This window comes from Callorhinchus milii, unplaced genomic scaffold, assembly GCF_018977255.1.
Source record: "Callorhinchus milii isolate IMCB2004 unplaced genomic scaffold, IMCB_Cmil_1.0 Scaffold3, whole genome shotgun sequence".
In the NCBI taxonomy this organism is placed as follows: domain Eukaryota; kingdom Metazoa; phylum Chordata; class Chondrichthyes; order Chimaeriformes; family Callorhinchidae; genus Callorhinchus; species Callorhinchus milii.
The window spans coordinates 35,893,703-35,915,665 of record NW_024704744.1 but is presented as its reverse complement, the minus strand read 5'-3'; the positions used below and the strand labels follow the sequence as shown (position 1 = coordinate 35,915,665).

At 38.0% G+C, this 21,963-nt stretch overlaps 1 protein-coding gene across 1 annotated transcript; it reads left to right on the top strand.

Annotated features, from left to right (window-relative positions):
• Positions 1–2,257: 2,257 nt before the first annotated feature.
• Positions 2,258–9,669, top strand: LOC103182576 (heparan sulfate glucosamine 3-O-sulfotransferase 5). Its single transcript, XM_007899640.1, has 2 exons — positions 2,258–2,364; positions 8,739–9,669. Exons 1-2 carry the CDS (start codon positions 2,258–2,260, stop codon positions 9,667–9,669), a joined length of 1,038 nt encoding a protein of 345 aa, XP_007897831.1.
• Positions 9,670–21,963: the final 12,294 nt, after the last annotated feature.

Sequence of the window (21,963 nt, the reverse complement as noted above, 5' to 3'; positions counted from 1 at the left end):
AGCTCGGGCTATGTTTGAATGATGAATGTTACTGGGATGTTACATTGGCTTTCTCTTCCAAATACATTCCAAATAAAAACCTGCTGCTTTTATTTCAAATTCCCAGCATTCACAGTTCTGTTTATCATTGGGTTCAGGCTATTGATTAATATCTTGAATGTTGCTTCCTTCTTTTTTTATGCATTTTATCAAAATATTTATTTTGCTGCATTTATTTAATTTCAATTTAAAGAAAAGAATTTTATTATTTCATGACTTTAATTTCATGATTACGATTGTTTTCTATGAACAAAGAAATGAAGCTAGGCCTCAAACAGACATGTCCCAAGGCCCGAATCGCCACTTGGCCTATATTCTGTAAGATAATTTTGTCTTACAATCTGAGATCATGGAACATTGTGAATAAATCATAAATTTAGTCTTAATTTGGAATCTATTTTTTCACAATCGTTAAAGAGAACTGGCTTTCAATTTAAGAATTTTATTCACAATTTTGAGCAATCATACATTTTAAGGCAAAAATGTCCCAGTGGATTAAAACTAAGCAAAATTTCAGGTTTGTGATCTATAAAATGAAAAATAAAAATGTTTCCCATACTTTTCCCAGGTTTGGTCTTCTCTGTTTCCCATACTTTTCCCAGGCGATACAAGATTCCAGCTTCGCTGGCTGTTTTATAGCTAGTTGTGAAGAAATGCATAAGAATGGCTTGGAGTTTCTAATTTCTAATTTTCTTTTCCTCCTGAGGAAGCATTTCACCATATCATGCCATACTGGCACTGTATCCCCTAAGTGCAGTGCATCAACACTCTGTGCCACTGTACTGCCTAGAAATGTATGGTAATGCAGTTCTGAGTGGATTTTCTTCAAACCTAAATGAAGTTTTGTACCAGGGAAAGGTTAACGTTATAATTCAATTGACTTTCATTTGTTAGATTAAGATGGGGATTATGTTCACTGTATTTGATTTAGGTTTCTGTAACCCAGCACAGCCGAAGACTTTGCTAATTCTCTTGCATGCAATATATCTTCATAGACGTTCCATCAGAGTGGTGGATTGCTGTCAGCACTGCCTCCACTGCCTTTGTAAAGGTTAGAGCTGATTATTTCAATGCAGGTAGATTTTAAACTTGGGAAATCAATCCAAAGAAATTTTTTGAGGTCAGTATAGACTATTACCTTTTGTTTCTTTGGTCACAGAATTACTGGGAACTAACAAAATATTCCTTTCATTTCAGCTGCTTTTATAATACAGTATGTTGCATAAACTGTAAAGTGGATAGATTTTTAAAATTCAGGTGGATGCAGAAATACAATGCGATAGATTCCTAATGTGTTGTGATTGTGTGTTTGTGGGACTCCCCATTAGAGTGAACTCCAAATTGCTGCTGTACTGATGTTGGGAAATAGCCCAGCATGTGGCATTGTGTAAAAAGATTCACCCTGAGATCACTGCTCTGCACCCACAAGCAGCTGGGCTCAGAACAAAGGATTTTATAGGAAAAGACCATTAGATCCAGCAAGTCTGTTGTTATTTTACAGATCCACAACTCATCTTCCTATGTTCTCACTGTAAATTAAAAAGCTAAATTACCATATCTTGCATTTAAATGCATCCTTCATGTAGGAGATTGTCTTGAGCATTGTGGTCGAAATGAAAATATAATTACCGTATTGTCAAATTTAAGTTTTCAGTAAAACAAAATATCCTAGAAAAGGTAATTCTCTGTCCACTGCTGGAACACATCAGAAAATAAGCCAGAATCTAGAAAAGTTTAAAGGCTGTTTCATAAACGTTATGAATCTGAAGAAACTCACCTGTTCAATGTCAACCCCCTTCAAGTCTAAAGACTAAACTTTCTCATGTCAAAGATCCAAGATAAACCCCATTTATCTTCATAGTATTCGGACAACACACATCATGATTGGTAAGGGTTAATTGGAAGAAATTACTCCAAGTCTTGTAAATTGGCAGTGCGCCTTCTTGTTAAGGTGTAAAAGCCTGAACAACTAATGGACACCTCCTGAAACCTTTACACTGAATTATTGTTCTTCATTACAGGAGAAACAATATTGATCTATTTATCTAATGGCTTTGCTTTCTTTAAGAGGAGGCTTGCTTAACCTTTAAAACAACAAATGATTGATCAACTGACTGTTAATTAATGTTATTCCATAGGATTCCGTGTTTCTCATTGGTGCTTTTTCTCTCTGATCACTGCAGGCTGAAGAAGCAGTCCTGAAGATTGATGGAGGGCCATGCTATTCAAACAGCAGGCGGTGCTGAGACAGAAGCTCTTTGTGCTGGGCAGTCTTGCTGTTGGAAGTCTCTTATACATAGTTGCCAGAGTTGGGAGCTTGGATAGGTTAGTTGTTTTAACTGCATTCAATGGTTAAAAAATGTGTTTCCATCTATCATAAATCTCATTCGTGACATCTAAAATTCCTCCCAGCTCATGATCGTCACAAGTTCACACGACTGGTCTGGAAATGCCCCTTGACCCATCCAATCATGGCCCCCTAGAACACCCACCACATTGTTTCATTGCATCAAGCTGCTTTTTAAATGAGTCTAGTATCCTGGCCTCTCCTACCATTCCTAATAGCTGGTTCTAGTAGTTGGTTACCCTCTGTCAAGAAAACTAACTGGTATCTGTCCTGAAATTTCTCTTTACAAATCTAAACCTATGTCATTTTGTTCTACATTCTTGTTGCATCCAAAATTATTGATCTGGATTTATTGATCACCTTCAAACCGTACTGCTGTTAAGCACTTGAAATGCTACCCACTTGAAGGGCATCATAATATGCAAGTTGTTGGTGTTGAATGCAGATCATTTATATAAGTGAAGAAAAAACAGTTGGGCCATTGACTCTACAACTTTAAAGATAGATTCCCCCTCTACCCCAATCTAAAATGGCACAACAGGCTAGCATAATTTTGCCTGTTCTGCCATTTTAGATTGGGCTAGAGGGGGATTCCATCTTTAAAGCTGTGGTGTTAATGGCTCAATGAATAAGTTTTACACCCACCAACCCCATTCCCACAGTGACACAAGGCTTAATCTCAAATGATAGTTTTTACACACAACCTGAGTTCACAACTCAAACTGGCTAATCCTGTCTGACATCCAACATCTCAGGTGTGATCAGCAAGAATTAAGATGTCCTACCCCAATTTTGTTCTGTTTTATTTTTCCTTTGTTGGATTGAGGGAGTGTAGAATATTATGTAAATCAATTTTTTTGTATATCTATCAGCAGGCTGCACTTCTTCACAACAATAATTTTTCGCACAAGGCAACATTTTTCTTAAACTCTAAGCCTCAATTGACCTAATGCTGTTTGGAAGGATCTTATCAATTGAAACTCAAACTGAGTTGTTTTGCACAGTGATATAGAGCAGCTTGACTTTGGTTGGATCAGATAATGTTTGTCCAGAGGATTCTTAAAAGAAAATTGATTTGGAGAACAGCACTTTGAAGCTTCCTATATATAAATAAGTCACAGCTGACGGAAGAAAAGAAAAAAATGCAAGAATAGTAAATCAATAGCAGCAAAAGAGGACAGTTAGATATTGAGAAGGAAATTGATCTACTTCATTGACTCACGATAAATAGAACATTGTAATTTATGATTGGAGTCAGTAAATCTTATATGAAATCCATTTCTGTAATTGTTCTGTAAGGCAGATGTGTTCAATAATTTATATGAAAATTTAATGCAGTCATGCCAGTTGCGTGTCATAAACTTACATCATGTTAATATGATTTAAGCTAATTTCTTTCATTTTTATTTATGCAACATAGCAAGTCTGTTATTTTCCCTTTCCCTGAACAGAGGTGGGTATTCCCATTTTGTTTCACTGCTTCTGTGAAAATCTGAGATTGAACCAGTCTTGGTTTGGTGACATGATTCAGAAAGTATGATATTAGCACTGAGCATGCCATGTCCAGAGGTTAACATTCATCTCTTGCTGAACTTTAGTGCCTAAAGCTCTATTTATGTTGCATTTTCGAGCAAATTAGCATTTTCTTAAATACAACCACAATATTGAAGCTGTTTTTCTATAAGTTCCTTTAAGAACTACAAAAAAACAAGTTGAGATTTAAGACTAAATTCAACAATTTGCAAAGTTCTGAACATACTAAAATGTTACAGTAAATCTAGTCTCAAATGGAAGTTTTTTTACCATTTTTAATTAAGGATGTTATGTTCAGAGTCTACATGAAGCCATTCGCTTCTCTGTGCTGAGTTACAGGATCTCAGCTGGAGTAGCTGTGGGTAGATTCAGGAGCTAACTGCAATCCATGGTAAATTCTATTGGTGCACTCATTTGCAGTTAATTATCTACTAATAATATTGTAACTAAAATGAGAATTAGAAGAACATATTTCATCTCAAAATGCATCACAAGTAATTGCAATCCAATAACATTTATGTTCATATAGCAACTTTCACATTGGGAGGACGTTTCAAAACACTTGACACTGACGGCTGGAGATGGGACCCTAGGGAGTGGTGAGGGGACAGATGACTGAAAGCGCAGTCAAAGAGATTCATCTCAAGATGCACCTTGAACAAGGGGCAGTGGGGGTTGGGTGGGTGGTGAGTCAGGATGGAGTTCCAGAGAGTAGGGCAGAATAGCTGAAAATCCACCCACCAATAGGTAAGGTGGGGACAAGATCATAGAGAGGACTTGAATGTGAGAACGAGGATCTTCAACTCTATCCCTAAGGGATGGGGTGCCAGTGGAACTGAGTGAAGAGAGGGGGTTAGGTAAGGGGGAGAACACAGGCTTCAGAGTTCTGGATAGTCTACAGCCTGGGTAAGAAACAGATGGGGTGTCCAGCGAGTTGAGTGTTGGTGTAGTTAAGCCTAGCCAGTCCAGTGTAATGCCAGCTTATGTAGGCAAATACAGCAGCCAATATTACAAACAGCCATGAGGTAACTGAAGGTGAGACGATAGAAATGTTTAAAATTCTTAAAGGGTTTGAGAAGATAAACATAAATAGACTATTTCCAGTAATGGCGAGTCCGTAACAAGAGGGCATACATATATGATAGCCACTAACAGATCTAAAAGAGAACTTAGAAGGAATAGAGGGTGGTGTAATTGCGGAGTTGACTGCTGAGAGAAACCATTTTGAAGATAACGTCCATCTGGAGAACAGACAGATGGGACCACTAAATAATCATTCATCTGAAAGATGACACTTCTGACAATTCAGCTCTCCCTGAGGACAGCAGTGCAGTTTCAACCCTAGATTATAAGATCAAGGCCAGATTTGAGGTTTAAACCCACAATCTTCTGACCCGGAGGCAAGAGTGCTACTAAAGGAATCAAATTGACATACCCAAATTATCATAATTCTGCCCATTTTGGTTTCAGTTCTAATGGCCAGTAATTTATAGGTATCCATTTATTGTCAGTAGAATGATGGCAGTCACAGTGCACAGTTTCCTAGTTATTTACTTATAGTCTAGCCATTTCTCCAACTTGTATAGAGTTTCGATACTTGCTATGCAATGTTCCCTGGGGTAGGCAGTATTAGATTTACTGCTGGACCAGGTAAAACTATGGAGAATATATCTAATGATCCACAATGAGTAATGATAAGTAACTCCACGAGTGAAACTAACTGGATAACTGCTGCACAATAAGATTGATTTTTTTCCAAACTGAATATTCATCCCAAATGCTTTCCTTGTTGAATTGATTTGTTTAATTGAGCAATTTCAGTTGTTCACAAGCCAACATAGTATTTTATGCATAATTACAAACTTGGGAAGAGAGGTCATTCTTCATCCAGCCACTTTTAAGAATCTTCCTGCACATGTTTTCAATCTTTGATCGTTTGCTGGCTCTTGTCCCAGCTCACGTTGCTTTTAGTAAATCCTGACCTATCTCAAGGCACATGCCCTTGATCGCTGCAACCCCCAATTGGAGGGATTATCTCGTGCAAAACAAAATACCAGTTGCTACCAAAGCTATAGAAATCCTAGCTCGTTCTATTGAATAATTAATCATTTTGACGCATGCACAGATAAAATCGTGATGGTCCTTGACATAATGCCATTGTTCACCTCAGACAATATTTTGTACTAGTTCTTTGTCAAAGACCTTGGCATCTCATTTCTCCTGATCTATTATTTTGCTGTTCCCAGCATATGCAAGAATTGGAAGATAGTAACTAAGAAATGAATTTGGTGATGTGATTTCAAATACTATCACCCCCTCCATCGACCCAATAATTCGGTTGCGGTGAAAGTCATTTTTCAGAATATACAAGAGAAATATACGGTTCCTTGTTTACAATAAGAGGAGATGGACTCAAATTCTAAAGAGGGAAGCCAGTTACATTAATTACTAGAATTAATTTCCCATGTTGATGGTGGAGGAAGATTGGGTCAGAAATTCAAAAAGAGAATAACAAAGTAATTTGATGCAGACATTAATTGAGGGATATGAAAGCTAGAAGATTATATGATTTTTGTTTACATTGGGATCGAGCAGATGGGTTTCAGTATCCTTTCCTGTGTCTGTACATACCTGTGTAATGAAGAAAATCAAAGGTTAAATTTGCACAGAAAGCACCGACAAATAGGGACAAAAATGTTTCCATTTATATGCTGAGTTAATCCATTTTGAGTGATATTCAGAGCAGACCTATTTGTGAGAAATAAAAATTAATATGCTGGAACATATAAATGAGGTCTGTATGCTAAATAGCTTCAAGAGAAATTGAACATAAATTATTTAATATTACTGTAATAGATGTTGGCCTGTCTCTAAATTGTCCCTGTTTTATCTCTGCCATCAGAGCTGTTAAATTTAACACATTCTTCTCTCAGGTAGCAAAGTTGGTGAATAGGCTGCAGTCTCCACTACAATTTATGATTCTTGTAGCACAACCTCACTAAGCTTATAAAAGGACATGCTGATCGTGGGAAAAGAAGGACATCTCTTTCCTCAAGGTGCCAGCAGTTTGGCTGAAATACAATGAAATGTGTCACATTTAATTGGTAGACTGATGTGTTAATTATCACTTCAGCCACCACAACCTGTGAAGCAAATGTTTTAAACACTCTATCTGCTGGATTGCTTCTAATTTATGAAGGGGGAAAATACATTCTTTATCATCTGCCATGCTAATCTTTTTTCCCGGAGTACAACTGTACATTTTAAGTAAGGACCAAAGTCATACTGAACTTCATTTAGGGAGAGATTATTTCTTTGTGTTATACTCATACATTATGAGGAGTCAGTATTGTTAAACAACAGTGCTTTGTTACAAAGAAAATAAGAATGTACAGTCCAGNAAAAAAGACCTTGCAGTCCATCTTGCTAGTTTAGGTTTCAAATCTTTCCCTGTCTCACATGTCCCCCATGCCCCTTAAAAATATACTGTATATTCAATTCCTTCTTGAAACTTTCCATGCAATTTACTACCTAGGTTAGACTGTTCCATGTAATAACAACACTCTGGATAAAATGGTTTAAACCTATCCTATCTATTCACCCTCTGAGATTGAGCCCATGGATTCTTGTTGAGGGCTTTTCGTGTGAGGTATTGGAGTCTAGCTTGTCTATACAATTTGGATTTTATTTGCACTATAAGTTGTAGCAGCACAAACCTCATAGAAAAGCTAGCCCAAAAAGTGAGTCAACAATAATTATTTTATTGCTTAGTCAAAATTGCAGATAATGTGAATCATATAGTGTAATCCTTGCATTTGATATAGCGCTTTTCACGTCTTCTAGATGTCTCAAAGTACTTCACAGAATATACTGTAAAGTGAATTGACTGTATATTTGTAGGAGAAACACAGCAGCGAATTGCGCACAGCAGTGTCCCACAAACAGTCGTGGATTGAGTGACCAAATTATTATTGTCTTTTTGAAGGATTATTATCCCCAGAAAAGCGATCTGCAATCGACTAACAACCGGGTTCCTACTTACTGCTAGGTAAACAGAGGCGTGCGGAGAAATGTTGCCCAACATTTCGCCCTGCTGGAAATTGAACTCAGATCTCTTGCTGAGCTACAGGACTCCACAGCGGGTCCAGTGTACCCATGTACAGAAACACAGTTAGTTTAGTTGAACAGTGGATAACTGTCAGTGTAAATAAAAGTATTAATAAAAGATTATAAAGAATGAAGTCCAACTAATATTTTCACATATACCAACAGTCTAGGCTGATACTTCAGTGCTGTGTTGAAGGATAGCTGAATTGTCAGAGATGCCGTGATTGGGTTGAGATATGAAATTGAGGTCCCTGTTCGGACGGATGTTAAAAGAACCCATGGTTATAATACAGCAGGGAGTTACTCCTGGTGTCCTAGTCAACAAACCTCCAAATAAATTGATCATTCATCTCCTGGCTGTTTGTGGAACCCTGATGTAACCAAATTTGCTACATTTCTATAGATACAGTCACCACACTACAGCATTTTGAGATATTTTAATATTATAGGCACTGTAACAAATACAACATTGTTGCAATTACTCCTCCTTTGTAGTTATCATTGAGGTTAAACTATAGCGAATACAATGTAGTAAATACAATAGACAGTTGTATTTTGCCACCTAAGAATTTCTTGGCTGCGATCAAAAATGCATTGCATGTAAACAACAACAAGATTACATTTGTATAGCGCCTTTCATAAGTATCTGGAAGAAAAATATAGGGTAACATTTTGGTTCTGATACATCCTGACTGTGCTTATTTTATTGCAGACTCCAGCCCGCATGTCCCATAGAAGGTCAATTCGGGAACCACGACCAAGATCAAATCATGCTTCGTGCTTTACAGTCCAAGCGAGGCTTGTCGCATGATTTACGAAGAGGTAATGTAACAAAAGAACAAATCAGACTACACAACATGGTGCAGCAGCTTCCTCAGGCCATTATTATAGGTGTGAGGAAAGGTGGTACGCGGGCCCTGCTGGAAATGCTGAACTTACACCCAGCCGTAGTCAAAGCCTCCCAGGAAATCCATTTCTTTGATAACGATGAGAACTATGCCAAGGGAATGGAGTGGTACAGAAAAAAGATGCCCTTCTCTTACCCGTACCAAATCACCATCGAGAAAAGCCCAGCATATTTCATCACAGAGGAAGTCCCCGAAAGAATTTACAAAATGAACTCCTCCATCAAACTGTTGATCATTGTGCGAGAGCCGACCACTCGAGCTATTTCCGACTACACTCAGGTGTTGGAGGGGAAGGAAAGGAAGAATAAAACATACTACAAGTTTGAGAAGTTAGCAATTGATCCCACCACCTGTGAGGTAAACACTAAATACAAGGCTGTGAGAACTAGTATATACACAAAGCACCTGGAGAGATGGTTGAAGTTCTTTCCCATCGAACAATTTCACATTGTAGATGGTGATCGTCTCATAACAGAGCCTTTACCTGAACTTCAGTTGGTGGAGAAGTTCCTGAATCTTCCTCCACGAATAAGTCAGTATAACTTGTACTTTAATGCTACAAGGGGGTTCTACTGTCTGCGGTTTAACATTGTGTTTAACAAGTGTCTGGCCGGCAGCAAGGGACGGATACATCCTGAAGTGGATCCCTCCGTCATCAACAAACTGCACAAGTTTTTTCATCCTTTCAATCAGAAGTTCTATCAGATCACTGGAAGGACATTCAACTGGCCGTAGAAGTGATTCTTGCAACACTGTGTGTTGATGTAAAGCAAAATTGTTGTTGAAAATGATATATAATGCTTTTAATGGATAAAGGATAATAAAGCAGCCATATTTTCCAGAATATGGGAAGATGTGCAACTGACTATATAAGGGTTAGTTATGGATACTATAAACTGTTTTTTTGTTTGTAGATGTTTTTAGAACCTTATTGTCAAGTTCAAGAGTTAACCTGTAAGAAAACAGGCAATAGTGATCAGAACAAGCCCTACTTTGAAAAGGGAACTAACATTGCCATTCTTTTCCAGTATCTTGTGAGAGGGACAAATGACTAAAACGCAGTCCCAATTTCTGACGGGCTCCTTTTTAATTTGACGCTTGTGTGTTTTGATGGGAAATAGCTCTTTACATTGCTCTGTCTGTATAGTACAACCATTACTGCATGTCTGAAGGTTTTGATTAAATTTTTTCTTTGTTTTTTGACAGATTGAATACTGTAGTGAATTGTTCTCATTTTGCAGCAGACAGATTCGTGATTGCCAGCAGCTATCCTGCAATATCACTCAACAATGCTGTCAACTTGAAGTACTGTAAATACACAGCCTAATATTTTCTGTTGGAAAATATTTCTGCGAGAAACAGCTGGCAAAAAATGGCAAATATTTTTAGGGATCCAGTACAATAAAGCCCACTGAGCTATTAAATTATTTAGTTATATTTTCCAGAAGAAAAAATTGTGCTTTTCGAGTAAAAAGATTGGTTCGTCCACCATAAAATAGCATAATTCAGCAATCTTTACAGCATGCAGCTGAGCCATACAAACTGAAGGTTTCACAGTCACTACACTTTTTTACAATATTTCCTGTGAAGCACTTTGTGACATCTTCAGATGTGGAAGCTGCCACATCAAATACATAGATTAAGTTGATTTGCATGGTCTTAATCAGGGAAATGGTGCCCAGTTTGGGAGTCAAGATCTTGGCTAGAAATTTGTAATTGCAGGAAAATGGACTTGTTGGACATGGACATGTTGGACACAAACCTACCCTGTTTGTGTATTAGCTTAATCACTGTTGCCTTGAAGGAATTGAGGTGAATGGCCATCCCTACTGCACAGTGGAGGAGTTTTAGTTAAAAAAACATTTAAGGGATTTCAGTTTTCTAAACAGAAAACCCAAAGTTCAGAAGGAAGCTGTCAAATCCCAGGGATATTCCAAGTTCAGAGATGTTTTGCTGCCTGATGGATCTTATTGCCTGAAAATTGGGAAATTCAGTGACCGCATTCGCTTGGGCGAGGGAAAGGGATCTAAATTATGTTCGTCTTCTGTTGAGTGGCTTGAGATTTAGTGATGTAGAGTGAGGTGGAATGATCTGGAAATTGCCTACTGATCAGGGAGGTCAGAGTCATCTGCCATCTGTTTGCCTAATTGATGTATTGGTTGCAATTGTCTCAGGGTGCTTGCAAGGAGCATCTCACGCTTGTCTCTCTAATTCAAGTGTTTTGTTCTCTCTTGCCTTATGAGGGCTCTTTTACATTATTGTCTGCCTGGTATATTTTGTGTTGAGCTTCGACCTACAATATCATTCACCTCATATCCCTAAGTCGATAGGATCGTAAACTTCTGTTTTGGTAGCTACCTAAAATAATTTTGTGGTGGAAGAAAATGGGCCCTTTGGTTTCAGTTTTGGTCATTCACATCTTGACTGTCTGTGGGACATTACTGTGTGCAAATTGGCTGCTACGTTCGCCCACAAAACACACATCGCCACTCCACTTTACAGTATGTCCTGTGAAGTATTTGGGCCGTCCAAATGCTAAACTAATTTACAACTGTAACAGTCAGAAACACTATGTTTACAAGGAAAACAGAGTTGAGGTGTCATTGACAAGATTGGGAGAGAGGCTTGTAAAGTAGAGCTAAGGAGCAAGTGGTGCAGGATCTTTGATGGGTAAATACCCAATGAAAAGTGTTTGAGCCAATGGGTATAATGCTTCAGGATCAAGTAATGTATTCAGGGATATATCTTGCCTGGGTTCCAGTAGAAAGTTAAATCCTTCTCTTGGTGAAAGACCATATTGCCAATCCTTATTTAAAATGAAACGCGAAAAAGGAAAAGGAAAGGTCGTAAAAAGGAAACAGTAGAGTAGGAACAAATGCTTCTATCACCTTGCACCCTGTTGGCAAAACTCCAAAATATATTGAAAGCCTAAATGTTTTAATTGTTTTTATACAAAAATGGATCTGGTTACATGAATGTGCTTTTGTTGTTGGTTGTACAATATGTACACATGGGTGTACATGTTTGGGGCACTTCTCTTTTAAATGTAATTACTAACGTTTCCAACTGCAACACTTCTGTGTTCTTGAAATCTGCCAGTAACTCCGGGAAATTTACACCTTCGCTTTTACAGTGCAATCGTTTTTCACACCTGTATTACAGCTTCCTTTTTCACACCTTGTGGCTATTTGTGTTGTAATGCGTTGCATTGATCACTTTTTTTGTCATTACTTCCAATAGCAGCTATGAAGCAAATTGGAATTGTAGATATTGTAAAATACTTCTGTAAATACTAGTTTGACACTGAGCAGTTCTATTTTGTATATTATAGATTGTCATTTATTTGATTGTGAATTTGGGTGTTTAAACTGGGAATGGATTTTCAATTCTATCTAAAATGCTTCGCAACACTCTGCTGTATTTTTGTGTTTTGGTTTCATTTGCTCCTGATTCATTTTACATAAATGAGGGGCCCGAAAATGTTTTAACAACTGCTATAAATTTCAAAGAAGCTCCCGGTTCTTGAACTTCAATTAAAAGCTTGGCATGCTTCTCCTAACACCTTTATCTGCCAAGCATCAAAAGCAAGTACATGTACAATTTATCTGAGCATATTGCAAATGCTTGTGTGATTTATTGATGAGAAAACAAATTTTGTTACCAGAAATGTCAAAAAAAGACAAGTTTTTGTGGCTGTCAGCACATTTTATACTTCCAAACCCTCCTACTAACACACCAATTTATACCATTCTACAAATCTAACTCCCTAACTAATATTTAAACACATCTAGATATTTACATCTGTTTTATGCCATAATGTTGTCTAGGTACAGTGCTCCAGTATGTGTTATTTAAGTGAGTTTTACCTATTCAAGTTGTGATTTCCTATATATCATGCATTCTGCTAGCACATGTGGAGTAATAATGCAGCAAAAAGATCGTACTGTTAGTGTTCCTGGTTCTCGACTCTTTTCAAGCTTGTTTCAACATTTGTATTTCAGTGGCATTTGCAGCATTTTCTCGGTCAAAATGTCAAGAACCTACAGCAATTCTGCCTCCTTAAAAAGGTTGGTCTGTGGAATTGCCAAAGATAGCCAGCTTTAAAGCAATGTTTCAAAATCTCCAACCAATTACATCATTTATTACCAATATTCAGACCCACAAGTATATTCAGCAGTTTCCAGACATTTTTAGTATTTTATCAGCATAATGCAACTTGCACTGATGTTGGTTGGGGTAAAAGAAAACTGAGTATGGATGGATGCAGTAGCATACAGAATGATTCATTTTAAACTCTCGGGTTGACATCCCTTCTGGATTAAACTATTTCCATTTTGACAATTTACACTCTGGTCTTCAGTTGGGTGAACATTTGGGATAACTAGGCGAGCTAGGTGACTAAACAATGCAATACAATTTACATTTATATAGCACCTTTCAAGTTAGGAAAATGTCTCCAAGTGACTAAATAATTAGTTGTACCTATTTACCCCAGCATGAACTAATGCATCTTGATGCATATTTTTATGCATCGGATTTGCTAAGGATGGATACACCTCAATTATACCATTTCACAACTCATGATAAAGAAAATAGTTATGCACATTTACAGGGCGAAAATAACATTTAAAAAATATACTGAAGGTAAAAAAAAATGCTAAAAAGCTACAACCTATTGTATGATTTATTATTACTTCTCTGCTCATAATGACTGAACTCTTTGTGGGTGGGGAAAATTACTGAAAAAACAAACGTATTACAATAATTAATTAGAATATTGTCAATCCATTCAGACTGTTTGTATTTTTTCCAGGACAGCTGGAAACAAAAGCAGTTTTTCACTGTCTGAATGCATTAGGTATCCTAGATTACACCAGTAAAGGATTGGCTTCAATGGGGTTCATTTTCACCACAAACATATGTACTACTGTTAATTTTCATTCTTCCGTTACAAAATGAAGACAGATTCAGACCAACTCTACACCATCACAAATTAACAAACTATAAATGTAAAGAAGAATCCAAATGGCTTTTATAATATGACGACACACGAACACTTCATCACATTTCTGGAGAGCACTAATCATGCTTTCTGTGAAAGCTTATATATATATATATATATGCCTGATTTTAGTTTACATGTTCTTCCATATATTGTTATGTTAAGCACACACAGAATAATGTTTTGTTGAATTCAAGCATTGGTATAGTTTCCACTTTACCCCTTGTCACAGATTTGCAGTGGTATTCCATTGTTTGTAGACTGTATTGCATGTCAAGTAATCTAATAATATTCTTAGGTACGAAGTGGTAACAGCTTGAACTCAGCCATCAAGTGCCTGATTTTAGTTTTACACATTATAGCAGCACTAGCGGAGCATAGATACACACAAGTGCAAAGTTGGTATTCTATGCATGCTTTTGAGTCACATGAGTTGATACTTCAATTTTCTTTTAGGAAGCTTTGCTCGCAAGGAAGGATTCCTTTTGTTTAAATAATAAACATATATGGTGTGGCAGAGTGAGGACACCACCCCAAAAACTGGCATATAACCCCAGATACCCCCAAACGTGGTCAGAATTTATTATGTGCCACTATTCCTCCTCCAAAGTACCCATGTGCAAAGTTGCACTGTGGCTACCAAAACTATATGCAGACGTTATAGAGTAAAATCTAAAATTGTAATGCCAATAAATAGTATTTTAACACCATTCCAAAAATATAAATTCTAGTGGTGGAGCCAAACAGATCCAAATGGGCAATATGTGAAATCTGCTTTGGCTAATCTGTTGTAAGCGGTATATATACTACTGTAGCAGAGAAGTGACCCAGAACAAAATGTTGCATACCACACTGTGGACTTTGTAAGCATCATAATTTCTGTATATTTCATTGTACACATTGTTTGTTTATATGTAAGTAATGTATGTACTAAGACTGCATTCCAATAATAAATACTTATGCAACAATCTTCATTGTTTGTAATTTATAAAAAAATTATGTTTGCCTCCATGAATTTAGATTTTACAAGAACTAAAATAATATATTAGGTAATGCTTGCATTTCATATAGTGCCTTTCAAATCAGGAGGAAACCTCAAAGCGCTTCACAGGATTTACTGTAAAGTGCAGTGACAATGTATTTTGTATGAAAGTCACTATTCATACAAAATACATGATCAGTGTATTTTCCCTGATCATTTACACAGCAATGTCTCACTAACAGACATGAGGTGAGTGACCAATCTTATCCTGGGGATTGCTGGTCAGGACACAACTTCCACCTGAACAGACAGACGGGACCTCAGTTTATCATTTTGTCTTTGACAATGAATGGTCCACCAGCACTGTACTATAGGTTCAGCCTATACTGTGATTTCAACGGAGTCCTGTAGCTCAGTGGTTAGAGCACTCACTTTGCAAGTGAGAGACCTGAGTTCAATTCCCGGCAGGGCGAAACCTTGAGCAAGTTTCCTTACTCCACACGCCTAATAATAATCTCTCCAAAAAAAACAATAATAAATTGGTCATTTTCAATCCATGAATGTTTGTGGGACATTGCTGTGCGCGGTTGGCTGCCGCGTTCGCCCACAAATATACAGTCAATTCACTTTACAGGATATTCTGTGAAGCGCTTTGGGACGTCGAGAAGACGTGAAAAGCGCTATATCAAATGCAAGGATTATTATTATTATTAAGACCCAATGTGGGTTCTGAACAACAACAAATTGCATTTATATAGCGCACTCCCATTGGGAGAATGTCCCCAAACTATGGACAGTGAAGGGTTTGCACCCAAGCTGGGGGTTGAAATCAAGAGGGGTGGAGGGCAAAGAGGATGGAGGTGGGACGTTGTCTTAAAATTAAAGATGGCCTGATTCGAAGTGAGCTCAGAAGACATTATTTCACAAAAAGGCTATGAATGCTAAATTGATTGGTATGTTTAAAAGGGAGATAGACGTAAATCAATGAATTTTACACATTGTCAATACATAGGCTAAAAAGCAGAAGCTTCATAGGATGAGACAATCTAAAGTGTTCAAATTCTTTTTAATGCTCTGCTTGCTGTCTAACATTACCATTTCAAAGGAGTGATCACCTCAGAATCAATGAAGGATGATTTTATCCTGTGGCTAGAAGTGAAGGGCCGTCAACAGCTAACCTTAAGAAACAACACCATTAGTGTAGAAGATCATGAGAAGGCTGATTCCCATCAGTTTTGATGATTATATATAGCTATTTTAGGTGTTATATTCCCCATACAGCACAGCTTTGTCCATTCAGACTATGGTTCATTACAATATGGATCTCACAGAGAGGGAGCGGGGATAGTATCTGCAAAACAACAACAATAACTTGCATTTATATAGCACCTTTCAAATGGGGTAGTGTCCTTGTTAGCCTCCCCAAATTCATTGTGATTCTGGGGAATAACGTTGTTGTTTCTACCTTTCTATGGATCACCACTCTCATCTTCAAATCATCTTCAATCAAACGTGTTATGTTCTTGGTGCAAGGTGGTTAGAATACGAATGGAAGTGTAAATGCCCTAGGTCTGGTGCTGATTCCTCATTAGACTATGGCTGTTGTTTTTGTTGTGATGTGTGATGCTGTGATGGTTCTGGTTCACCTATAAAGAGAAGTTGAGTGTTGAATATGGTGCAGGATAACGTCAGCATCAGCAGCGGATTATATGATTAATTCCCTCTTCATCGGCCTCCCCAAATTTACCCTCCATAAGATCCAACTCATCCATAATTCTGCAACCTTTATAGTCCCTGCACCAGACTGTGCCTGTCCATTACCCCATCCTCCCCAGGTTTCTCTGACTTCCATTATCCCAGCAGCTTTATTTCGTTCTGATCTTCAATCTATGCTTTTGGTCAAATTTCCTTAAATTCTCCCAGCTTCCTCTCAGCTTGACCCCAAAGCTGGTCAGTAATCAACAATAAAAACAACTTCAAGCATCCTAACTGCACCAACTAACCTTACCTCCTCTTTACGTGTTCCTGAGCAAAAAAATGAGCCACATTTTCTTTGCAGGGACAACTCTCCTGGGTTTGCTGTTGAAGGCTATTTTTGGTCCCTTCACTGGAATCACAAAACCTTTGAAACCTTAAACAGTTTTTTTTTAATAATGTGCTGATATGTTGGATGTTACTATGCTAGTTGTGCAAGTTACATCCTTTGCTTAGGTTGCCATAATCACATCTATAGCTACAATGCATCAGATTCATAATATTTCACATCTTAAGTCAAATAAATTAACTTTGTTTAGTAGCACATAAATTCTCTGAAGGTCAGTAAATTTGTAGGCCTTGGCGAGTAAGAACATATACAATGTTCTTGTCCATAAATTTACAGACTTTCAGAGAATCACCTGTAATTCATCATTATGCCGTCCTTTATCTTTTTAAGAGCTAATTGGTGACTTTTGTTGAGGCTGCTGTAAACTTTAAGAAACCATTAGTTGCCATATTTTCTCTTAATTGAGTCATTTCTAGAAAGGGCAATTCTGAAAAAAATGTTTTAACATAAAATAATTAAATTTAGACATAAATCCCAGAACAATCTTTGTTACATGATTAGATTTAAATTCTTGTGAGATCAAACCCTGGTGGGATGGTGTTGGAAAGCAGTATCCGATCATATAAACAATTATGCTGTGTTCATGTGTGTGTGTGTGTGAATGTTCATTTGAAACAGCTGGATTAAATCCTGAAGATTATTGTGTATGCAATTGGCCTGGTGAAGGATTTTAAATTGATCCTCTTTAATTCGATTGCAGGTGACATTTGCTTCTCTGTAGAATGAATCACACTCTTCTTGGTTAAAAGGCTTCTGAAGATCTTTCCCTCAAGCATGCCTAATTGAGCCTCTGTTCTCTGTACCCTTAATAATAAAGGTGTTATAAAGAGATATTATGAACTTATATTCTGTTTTATTGTATTTAAGAAATTATCATGTACAGCCCTTTAGGACTTCTTTCCAGTATTTCACAATTCGTTAATGACCCATTAGTTGCCTCCAAGTGTATATAGTTAGTGGTTTAAAATCGTTAACTTCTTCCAAATGTCTTGGGGGTATTCTATGGCTCCACTTGTAATGTCAATACCTACAATGAAAAGTAAAAGACTAGTTTGAGGCATTGGCAGTTGAACACTTTGTTGTTGAATCATCTTCCGCTATTGCCAGACAACAACAACAATTGCATTTGTACAGCGCCTTTCACGTCAGGAGGGTATTCCAAGGTCCTGGACAATGAAGGGATTGCACCTGAGCTGGTGATAGGAATCAAGGGGGTGGAGGACAGGGAGGCTGGGAGTGAGAAGATGACCGAAGGCACAGTTAAAGAAGAAGGTCTTGAGTCGGGCCTTGAAAGAGGCAACGGAACAAGACAGGGGGGCCTTGAACCATTCTGAAGTTCCAGAGGATGATGGCAGAAAGACTGAAGGCCCGACCACCAATGATGGAGAGGGCAGGGCGGGGACATGGCGTTGGCCAGTGCCCATCGAGTGGAGGGAGTGGACAGGTTGGTAACCCTTCAATAGGTCCCAGAGGTAATAAGGAGCAAGACCACGGAGGGCCTTAAGGGTGAGGACAAGGATTTTGACATTGATCCTCTAGGGGATGGGGAGCCAGGGAAACCAGGCAAATATGGGGTTGATTGGATCACAAAGTTTAGTGTGAGAGAGGACATGAGCTGCAGAGTTCTGAATAATCTGCAGCCAGCTTGTGGAGGGAAGAGCGGGAAGTCTGGCAAACAGCGATTTAGCATAGTCAAGTCTGGACATAATGAAGCAATGAATGAGGGTCTTTGCAGCCTGGGGGGAGAGATAGTGGCGGAGGTGGGCAATGTTGCAGAGGTAGGGGAAGGCAGAATGGTTCATGGCATGGATATGGTATTTAAAAGTCCTTTGAGGGTCAAACAAGATACCAAGGTTCCATACTAGCTTGGTGAGGTGGAGAGTGATCCAGGAATTGTGAGCCAATCAGGAGAGTCTCGATTTTGTTGACATTCAACTGGAAAAAATTTGCTCTCATCCAGAACTTGTTGTCTGACAGACACTCCGTCAGGACAGTAGTGGTCCTGGAGTCGAGGATGGAAGCAAAGAGGTAGAGCTTGGTATCATCTGCACACATGTGGAAGTTAACCCAATGCATGAGGATGATATCCCTGAGTGGGAGCATGTAGATATTAAAAAGGAGGTGACGAAGGACAGAACCCTGGGAAACACCATATGCGAGGCCTGGAGGAGAAGCCCGTTTACAGATACAAAGTGGAAATTATGGGAAAGGTAAGAACAAAACCAGGCAAGGACCGAGCCATGAAGGTAGAGCTGAGAGGAGAGGCGATGGAGAAGAAAAGTGGCCAACAGTGTCGAAAACAGCAGAGCGATTGAGAAGGATGAGGAGACTGAGAGAGCACTTAGATGGATAGAATGTCATTTGTAACTTTGACTAAGCTATCTCTGGTTTCCGCACTGTGGGCAGCACAGAAACCAGATTGGAGAGGTTCATACAGGGTGTGGTGGGAGAGGAAAGAGCAAAGCTGGGAAGCAACGACTTGTTTCATGACATTGGAAAGAAAGGGAAGGTTGGAGGTAGGATGGTAGTTTGAGAAGAGAAATGGTTCAAGGGAAGTTATTTTGCCAAAGATGATTTTTTGTATCCCACTGGGAGAGGAGTAGAATACAAAATTGTGAATATATGAGCAGAACCTTACACATTGCTTTTTCTCATGATAAACTGCTACCTAAATAATAGTAGCAAGAAACAGCCTTGAGCAAAGTCACCTAATATTCAGGTGTAGCTTTCAGATACCCCATTATAATACAATTTTTCCCACAAAACACAACCAGTCACACCAGTTTACAGTATATCCTATGAAGCACTTTGAGATGTGATAAGGCACTATGTTAAATGTAAGGATTTCCTTGCATTTAATCACGACACCAAGACGACTCAATCACGACACCTTATCATGACATCAAGATGCCTCAAAATGCTTCAAAACATACACTATGAAATGTTACTGTGTGTAATATGTATTCTGTGGGCAAAATACAAATTACATTCTAATAAATAATAATAAATAATCTTTGCACTTGATAAAGTGCCTCATCACGTAATTAAGACATCTAAAAGTGCTTCACAGGGTATACTGTAAAGTGAATTGACTGCGTATTTTGTGAGCAAAATGCGGCACTTTGTACAGGTAATTGCAGGTCTATTACCAGAATTACTTTTTCTTTGTGCCTTAAATTCTGATTTTCAAAATGGTCAATATCATTTACTACCTCAGATATGGGCGTCATTAAGATTTCACTACAAAACCGATAGTCTTTTACAGTGCACACAACTTGCAGTGAAGCACGTGACATTAATTTGGGGGGGAATCACAAAATGCAACATTCTCATGATACGTTTCCTTGTCACCTCCCTTCAACACTGTAGCAAATGGGCAACTAGGTAGTAAACTGTCTTTTAACCTCTGTGACCTCTCAATGAAATTAAAGTCTATTTTGCCAGTGGGCTGTAAGAGCGCTAAAAGAATTTGGGTTTATGCTGGCTAAAACTCAATTCCTAGTGTCCATGAGTCCATAGTAGATTAATGCAAATCAACGACCCAGGGTGTTTGGGGGATTTTTTTAATTCAAGTAAAATAAACAATTTCTATAACTAATCTAGTTTATTTGTAATTGATATAAGGGTAAAAAGCTCTCCTTATTGTCATTTTCTCCCTCTCGTTTTACTGAACAATCCAACTCTTACAGGGGTTCCATGGACTTCTGTAGTCTTCTGGTATTATGCTCAAGTGATCATTTTCATCAGTGTGGACACACTGAATGTTATTCAAGTGTTGTCAGCATTGGACCTGATGCTGACAAAACACATTGACATTGACCTGACATCCACAAAATTGCTCTTTCCAGTAGGGGTCATTGCATAGCGAACAGGAAATCTGACTTATTTTACCTGCTCTCAAATCCAAGGCAGCTGAGCCCAAATGTAGCATCCCCACTTCAAACCTAGCTGAGATCAAGTAACTTTCCACAAATGTGATGTTGTGCTCTGCTTAGCTTACTATAGCTTATAACTAAATATGGGTCTTTATCCACCAGACAACTAGAGTTTTAAGAACAAATTCAAAAGGAAAGATAATTGTCAAAATAATTAATAAAATTCTTCTGATGCAGTACAATGCTCTTAACAGCTTTGTTATATTCTCCTACTGATTTGCAATAGATTCCCTGTAACTTCCATCCGGAGTTCGTAGAGCAGCAGGTGAACTACCCTTGTGAGAATGTCCCAAGAAAGGTCTGGGATAAAATCAACGAGTCTGAGATAACTACATGTGCTGACACATCGGGGTCTATCATATGCCAATCATTGAAAATAGCAATCTGTTTCAATGGGAAATCCCATAAATAAAACAGATAAATCAGCAATCAGCATATGGCAAACAGCACTGTCAAGTCTGGAATTATTTATGTAAATATGATTCAATAAAAATATGCATCAAATTAATTGTGTCCAAATGTTTTGTTTAAGATCTGTTTGATGTGTTGCCTATTCCCATGTGTTAACTAAAGAATGAATAATTTTACAGCTAAATATTGATACTGAGAATGTGATAAATTTATGTCCTGGTCGCCTTTCTTCCACACAAATTGATAAGATTTATAGTTTTCCTATATCTTCAAAGTCTTGTGGAGAAGATGAATACTGTTATTTGGTGTCTTTAACGCAATGGTATAAGTGCAGCATCTAACTGACAAAACAGTGATTTGTTGGTTGAACTGTCAACTTCCAGACTCCATTAAGATCTAAAGTGCATAGGAACCACTTTACACAGTTTGAATACTTTAAATGAAACAAGCAGCATCCCAAAATAGGAGGTTTGAAATCAACATGAGGCAATCAGCTGAGAAGAATCATATATAATCCTTGCATTTGATATAGCGCTATTAATATATATGGAAATTCCACTTGGATCCTGATTGATTCAGTTTTCTTAGGATTTCA

Bases quoted from the DNA above. Each gene is read 5' to 3' on its own strand.
- LOC103182576 (XM_007899640.1), top strand. From the start codon at position 2,258: ATGCTATTCAAACAGCAGGCGGTGCTGAGACAGAAGCTCTTTGTGCTG. The intron at 2,365-8,738 runs GTTAGTTGTTTT...ATTTTATTGCAG, and splicing joins AGAGTTGGGAGCTTGGATAG to ACTCCAGCCCGCATGTCCCA.